Source organism: Bidens hawaiensis, unplaced genomic scaffold, assembly GCF_021521415.1.
Source record: "Bidens hawaiensis isolate Kalapana, Puna unplaced genomic scaffold, B.hawaiensis_p1.1 tig00026608_1, whole genome shotgun sequence".
Taxonomy (NCBI): domain Eukaryota; kingdom Viridiplantae; phylum Streptophyta; class Magnoliopsida; order Asterales; family Asteraceae; genus Bidens; species Bidens hawaiensis.
In genome coordinates this window covers 288,305-295,819 of record NW_027494276.1, presented here as the reverse complement: position 1 = coordinate 295,819, position 7,515 = coordinate 288,305, and the positions used below count along the sequence as shown (strand labels likewise).

At 35.2% G+C, this 7,515-nt stretch overlaps 1 protein-coding gene across 2 annotated transcripts; it reads right to left on the bottom strand.

Annotated features, from left to right (window-relative positions):
• Positions 1 to 2,978: 2,978 nt before the first annotated feature.
• On the bottom strand, positions 2,979 to 7,204 carry LOC143573671 (protein FAR1-RELATED SEQUENCE 4-like). Of its 2 annotated transcripts, XM_077058485.1 has the most exons (4): positions 7,085 to 7,204; positions 4,223 to 6,313; positions 3,604 to 3,660; positions 2,979 to 3,463 (listed from the first exon to the last, which is right to left on the bottom strand). In XM_077058485.1, the coding sequence occupies exons 2-4, from the start codon at positions 6,212 to 6,214 to the stop codon at positions 3,314 to 3,316; spliced, it is 2,199 nt and encodes a 732-aa protein (XP_076914600.1). In that variant the 5' UTR covers positions 6,215 to 6,313; positions 7,085 to 7,204; the 3' UTR covers positions 2,979 to 3,313. The 2 variants fall into 2 exon arrangements, with proteins under 2 accessions (XP_076914600.1, XP_076914601.1); XM_077058486.1 differs by lacking the exon at positions 7,085 to 7,204 and having other exon boundaries at positions 4,223 to 6,486.
• Between the last annotated feature and the right edge of the window lie 311 nt (positions 7,205 to 7,515).

Here is a 7,515-nt window from a genome sequence, read left to right as displayed (position 1 = left end):
ATTCAATCCAATACCGTTATGCAAACCCACCTTCTGCAATCTATATAAAACAGATTAAGATTGACCGGAGTCACGGTGGACGCCACCAGCAGCACCACCGACGCCTGCGGGTGCTGGCCTCCCGCCAATTGTTGGACGACAACAGCTGGAAGAAGTTGTTGTGCCGCCGGTGGAGGCAGTGGCGGACCCAGGATTTTTTGCCAATGGGGTCCCATATTTTCGGTGTTCAAATTTTTCGGGTCGGTCGTTGTTCAGGTCGGGTCGAGGCGAAGAACATAATAAAAAACAATATCATAATAAAACTTTCTTTTCAATCATCACTACCTGAACGGGTCAAAATGGGTCGGGTTGACACATAAACACTTTGTTTTCCCTTTCTTAAACATTTTTGAGACAGAACCTAGATCCACCCTTTCATAAGCATGTGTTGAAAACCATTAACTTAAACTGATATTTTAAAGTGTTTGAATGTTTCTAAAGAAAACCATGCATAAAGTTGAAAACAATGATATGTATTTTAGAGGTGTTTGAATGTTTTCAAAGTTATCATTGCAACATTAGCAATCAAATGATTGATTAACACTAAAAATTAACACAAAAAACCAAAAACTGAGCCTTGTAAGACTTGAACCCATGACCTTTCAAAGATAAAACAAGGGACTTTCCACCAGACCACATCAACATTAATAGTATGGGTTCCAAGTATTAAATCTTATGGGGTCCTCAAAAAATTTAATATACCGCTTCTAATAAATTTTTAAAAAACATTGGTGTCCCGGGACCACGATCCACACTATGTGGGTCCGCCCCTGGGTGGAGGTGGGTGGCAAAGCAAAGACGGGACAACAGCTGCCGCCGGTGGTGCCATCTCCGGTGGTGCCGCCGGTGGCGTCCACCATGACTCCGATCAATCTTAATCTGTTCTATATAGATTGCAGAAGGTGGGTTTGCATAACGGGATTGGATTGGATTGGATTGAGTAAATGGTGTGTGAGATTGAAGTGGGTTTGAGGTTTTAGGGTTAGTAAAGGATGGTTGGTTGAAGAAGATGATGGGGTGAAAAAGAAATAAAAGAATAAAATAAATAATAATGAAATTACGTAAATACCCCTGACTTAACTGACAAAATAGACGGGGTTGAAAAAAAAGTTCTAACATGGCTAGTTTTTTAAAACTTAGGTAGTCATTTGCACAAAATAAAAAAAAGATACCAAAGTTGTGTAGTTAGCCAAACCACAGGTACTAAAATGACACTTAACTCACATATAATTAACATAAAAATCTTTGCATTTTCTCTCTTGTTTAAATAAATAATATTTTTTATACTTTTATCATTATATTTTCTCTATCATCTACTCAGAACCAATTTCAAAAATTATTTTATCATTATGATAATGCCCAACTAGTATGAGAAATGATTTTAAAATTTGGTGTGGGACTCCTTAAATGATTTTAAAACAGGTTAGAAATTTGAAACCACAATCCCAAAATTCGTTGCTTCTAAATGTCACCCCAAAATATGTGACTTTACCAAACCACATGGACCATTCACCATCTATGTAACTAGCTCTTGTTATTTTTTATGTAAATATAAAAGTTCTATTTCATTTTATATCACCCAATGAACAGAAATTACTAGTAAGGATTTTTTTCACATCCAATGATAACGAGCCGAGCCAAACAAACCAGTGTACGCTTGAGCTTGACTTGGTTACAAATCTCGCTCATCTTCACGAGCTGAAATATTGAGCTCGATGATTACTTATCAAAAGCTCACAAAAACTTGCAGTTCATCTAACCAGCTTATTATCATATTATTTTTCTAAATTTTTTGTTGAAAAATAATATTATCAACATAAACATAATACGCAACTTACAGGATTTATAATTTATGTATAATAAAATTTGGATTATTAAATATATCAATTGGGTTCTAACATAAATGAGCCAAACGAGCGAGCATCCTGACTCAGCTCAGCTCAGCTCTTTTATAAACCAAGCCAAGCCGGCTCAACTCGTTTACAAGCAACTAAGCAAGCTTCATTCGAATGAGTTTGCGAACTTTTTTACACATCTCTAACCCAATGTATCCCCCATTCACCAAATATTCATTGTATGCAATGACTTTATAACCAATGGATGCAAACTTTTAACTGTAAACCAGCTAGTTACCTATCCGTTTTTGACAAGTCAGCCACAATGTTGACGTTCGCTGTCATGAGATGAAAATTAAAACTGTTTTTACTGACATGGCAACATTCTCACTGACACAGCATGTAATGTGGCTGCCATGTCACCGCTCAAAATTTACTACGACGACAAGTTGCTGAAAATTCACTACACTAAGGTAGAGTAAACCCGACACCTGTAGTTGATCGAATGAATGATATATAAAATCTCTAATGCTTAGGATCCGACACGCGGATATGGTGCGGAGACATCTACCAGAAAGATCAAAACAGACCTTGATATAGATGTTTTAACAAATAACATGCACATGTATCATAAAGCTCATCTTTAATTGTTCTAGGGCCTAACACATAAATATATAATCATACCAAGACAAGACACATAAATTACTTCCAAACAAATGTTCGGGTGAATAAATTCAGATAGAAATCGAATACAAAACCAATTTTAGGTAGAGAACTACAAGAACTATAATACTTGTATCCATAAGACGATATCGTATCTCTCTCATTAAATCGACAAAACACTGCGTAAGGATGCATCATGCGGGTCTTGCAATTCTCTATTTAAATGAAGTTCTGGATTGAATGTGCGCTTGTATATATAACAAAAATAACCATTTATCATTCAAGCTTAAAAAATGAAACATAAAGATATGAGTATAAATGCAATGATTATTGCTTCTCACTCTTCTTCACTAAATTTCTAAAAAATATACATGAAAAAACTAATTTGATTGTTCGTTCAATGCATTTAACCTATACATGTATATGTTATATTAACTACATGTGTAACAAAACTGAAAAATATACGAAAACGCTAGTTTGATTGTTTTATATGTGCATAACCCACTCTCCAACATGAGTATATAAACGGTAAAAAAGTTCGAAAAAAAAACCATTGACCAATATATTACATGGTGAAATTTGTTTTACGTGTTTTTGCGAAGATTTAGTATAATGCTCTTACCATGAATCAGGACTTTGTACACTTACACAATGTGATAGAAATCTAGAGTGTGAAAATGTATGATTAATTCAAGAAAAACAAAAGGATAAATTCTAATTCTATTGATAGAGAATGCGCAATCATAATTTTAAATTAAAAAGGGATTAACCTTAAACTAATGTGGCAGATGAGAACTCTGCAATTGTGCTGAAGTTACATTGTGAAACTGTGTAGATGCTACATTGTGAAACATTGTTGGTACTACGCCTTGCAAATGTGGCGGCGTCATATTGTGTAACTGTAAATGCCTTGTATTAGGAAGCTCCTGTAGCCGACATTTAAAAATTAATAATATTGTAAACTGTAACAAATGCTAATGGACATTTAAAAATCAATAATATTGTACACTGTAACAACGATATTAATGGTACATGTGTATGATAAGGATTGAAAAACAAGACATACCATTTGATGAAAACTGGCATCGATCCCAATATTTACAACTTCTGGTTGTGCAGGTACCTGATTCATATGAGAAAGAAAGCTTATTTTAAACAGATGAGAACTTGATTTCACTAAAAATAGAGGTGTGCATCAGTCGGTTATGGGCTCAAACTGAACCAAAAACCAAAATTTAGGTTTTTGATTTTAAAAACGCTGGGTTTCGCTTTTCAGTTTTCGCAACTGGTTCGGTTCATTTTAGCCACTTGGGCTTGAAATTTCTTGGTCGGAAAAAGGGTCTAAAATAATGATTTTGAGCATTTAGGCCGACAAACTTTTGTTAATTAATGACTAATTGTATGTTACACAATTGGGCCTAAAGCCAAAGCCGAAGCATAATTCCGGTTATGAAAAACCATAAACTAAATTGTCAGTTTTGGGTTGGGTTCGGTTATATAAGTTTGTTCGGTTTTTACATTCCGTACGGTTACGTTTCGGTTCGGTTGTTTTTGAAATACATAAAACCAAACCGTCGGATTTGGGTTGGGTTCAGTTACTTCGGTTCAGTTACCATTTCTGTTATGAATCGGTTATTTTGGTTTGATGCATACCTCTAACTAGAAACAGGGGAAACCAAACAAACCTTCTCTTTCAGAACAGCAGTACCATTACTGTTTGACTTTTCTATCCCGGGCTCGGCTCGGTTAATACCCATGTTCACGTCTAAGTTAGATCCGCGTTCTTTAGAAACTACATTTGGAGCAGAGTTATTTACATTTGAGCATCGAGCCAATGCATCTTTAATCGCACCTAATGCAATTTTATAACTTTCTACCGAAATCGACCCCTCTTCACCCAAAATAATAGCCCGCCGACACAAATCATTAAGTCGTCTGGTTTTCATTTGTACATTTTCCAGTTTTTCACTTATAGGGTATCTACTTGTAGCTGCATTTGTCCATCTTTGCAGTACATATTTAGAAGGAATATTAAAAACACCCGACATTTGTAAAACAACAACCGCATGCCTGCATAGATAGCCTTTAAACTCAAACGAACGACACGAACAACAAATATCCAACTGGGTCCCGTCCCATTCCACCATGTACTCTTGACCGCTTTCAAACTCTTTTACAATGCATCTTATTGAATCACCCTCTTGTTTGTCAATCTTAACATGACACGCAGATGCACCCAGAATCTCAACTTGAAATTTTTTAAAGATTTCGTGAGTGTAAACAAACAACACTTGTTTTTCAAATGGCGATGGTGATTTCAACTCGGGTGTGTCGTGCCACGCATCAAAATTCGATTTCGCTTGTTCTTCATACAAATCTTCCATCATAACTTTGTACTGTTCTAATAACTCTCTCATAGAAGTTTCTAAATGAATGTATTTATCAATAAAAGAATTTGGGCTTTCGGATCGGGAACTCGTGTATAATCCAGCAAGAGATACGTTTTTGACAAACGTTGGGGCCCATAGTTTTCGATCCTGGTATAAAGATTGAAACAACGCATCTTCGTTAAGGTTAAACTTGTTGACTAATTTGACCCATCTTCTGTCAAACTCTTCTTCAGTCCATGATCGGTGTATACACTTATTAAACTTTGCCATGAACGTATCATGCCATGGGTTCAAATAATCAAGCTGTCTAGAAACCTTTCCTAGAACACTCCAGAGATTATAAAAGTGTCGTGTCTCCGGAAAGACTGCTGCAATAGCTGCTTCTATAGAATTACTCTGGTCAGTAAGTATCACATTCGGGGCCCGGTTACCCATGGCTAAAAACCATGTTTGGAATAACCAAAAATATGTGAATAACGTTTCGTCTGCAATTAATGCACACCCGAGCATTGTAGGTTGACAATGCTGGTTAACTCCAATAAAACAAACCAATGGTAGTTTATACTTGTTCATGAAATACATGGTGTCGAAAGAAACCACGTCATTAAAGTTTTTATAATCATCAACTCCTTTTGCATCAATCCAGAACACATTTCTAAGTTGATGCTCTTCGTTCAAATCTACAGAATAAAAGAAATTTGGATTTTCTTCTTGCATTGTAACAAATAGTTCGAGAAGAACTTGAGCATCGCCTTCGTCTAATGTTAAAAACCTACCCCTGTCGTTTTGATTTCTAATATAATTTTCCAAACCAGTAGCTTGAGATTGAGATTGATATATACCATACTGTTTAGACACAGTTGATAATATTGCTTTCCTACGTACCTTATTATCATTCTTAAGCGGATCAGAGTTTCTATGACTTCTGAAAAAATGTGATTGAGATGGTAAAAGTTCATGGTTATGCTCCTTTACAAAGTTATGAACATACCACTTTCCATTCGGTTTTCTCTTAACATGCATACTTGCTTTACAGCCTATCTTAGGTGAAGGTCTCGGGTTGATTGCATCATCAGATTGTTGTTTGTTTCCATATCGTATGCATGAAAATTTAGCATCAATGAACTCTTTTGACGCCCTAGAACGACGACTGCTCAGTTTGGCGGTTCCAAACCCTACTGATTTGGCATATTCCTTATAATATTCATATGCCGCTTCATTTGAATCAAATTCCATTGCTTCTTGTGGTTCTGAACTAGTACCATTGGAGACAGTATTGACATCCATATTTACAGTAACACAATTTAATCACAATATTGGTTCATATTTAGTCTATCACATGCAGCAATACTTGAAACTTTATCGCAGTGATCACTCGTGGATGACCTAGAAAAAACAAAACTTAAATTAATAGTGGTAAACAAGCATATAATAGTTTATCCAAGAAGCATAATCCATATAAACTGTGATGGAATTAGCACATAATTCGTAGCTACGAGTGCCAGCGAGCAAAGCCACTCGCAAGCTACTTGAGATCGAATCGATAAAATGCTCGAAACGACCCGAGCCTCAAATAAAGGCCTTTTAGTTAGCGAGCCCGAGATCGAGCCTTTGTCTAATTTAAAGTTTTACCTCTTTTGAACTTGCATTGATATAACATTGTACAGCTGAGCTCGAGCCACGGTTTGACTCATTTAACGTACTACACAAGCTCGAGCCGAGGTTAGGCTCGTTAACGTTTTTTCTCAATATATATCTATATATATAAAATAATTTAAAACGTACATAATTTAACTAATAAATAACAAACCAGCCGAGACAGCGCTTGAAAAAACTAGTCACGAGCCGAGCTCAATCTTTCAAAAAAGAGCTCAAAATAAGCCGAGCTCAAGCTCTCGTAAGTCAAATTCAACTTTAAATGTAATAAAATCGAATTGAACTCAAATTCACGTTAATTAACGAGAATCAGCACATAATACTAACCAATAAATGCAAGTACGCGTGACATTGAAACTTTTAAAAGTTAAAAGTACACATATAAATCCTAACTGTTTGATAATGATATAATAATCGATCAACAGAATCACGTAATGTAATTTTGAATCGAAATTAAACACAATTAAACTAAAAGAAGAGTTGTGATGTGAAGGATTTTACCGGATTTGGTAACGGATCGAGAGAGAATTGAATGTATTCTGATTGATTGAAGGCGGAGATTAAAGGTGAGTAATTTAGGGTTCGTGTGTGTGTCTGTATGTTAATTTGGGGAAGAAGGTTTTAAAAATCAAAAAGTTAAAACAAATGGGGCGGGGGTGACGCGGTTCGGTACAGTTTTGGACTAAAATCAAATCGAAAAACAAAATTTCGGTTTTTCAATTCTCTGAAACCGTTTTAATTTCTGTTTTTTGGTTTTGGTTCAGTTTTGGTTTTGTCATTTGAGTTTTAAAATTTTAGTCTGAAAAAATAGTTAGACAAAAAATAATGAATTTAAGTATAAATAATTTTGTTAATTATTAACTAATAGACCATTACACATTTAACTAAAAATATTTGAATTACATAGTTTTTAAATGTAGTTAAAATAAAAT

What these genes read in the sequence shown, in the direction of transcription:
- LOC143573671 (XM_077058485.1), bottom strand. Translation starts at nt 6,214, where the DNA reads ATGGATGTCAATACTGTCTCCAATGGTACTAGTTCAGAACCACAAGAA. An exon ending in CTGCTGTTCTGAAAGAGAAG is followed by an intron (nt 3,661 to 4,222) that starts GTTTGTTTGGTT and finishes CATATGAATCAG; the next exon opens with GTACCTGCACAACCAGAAGT. An exon ending in ATGCCAGTTTTCATCAAATG is followed by an intron (nt 3,464 to 3,603) that starts GTATGTCTTGTT and finishes TGTCGGCTACAG; the next exon opens with GAGCTTCCTAATACAAGGCA.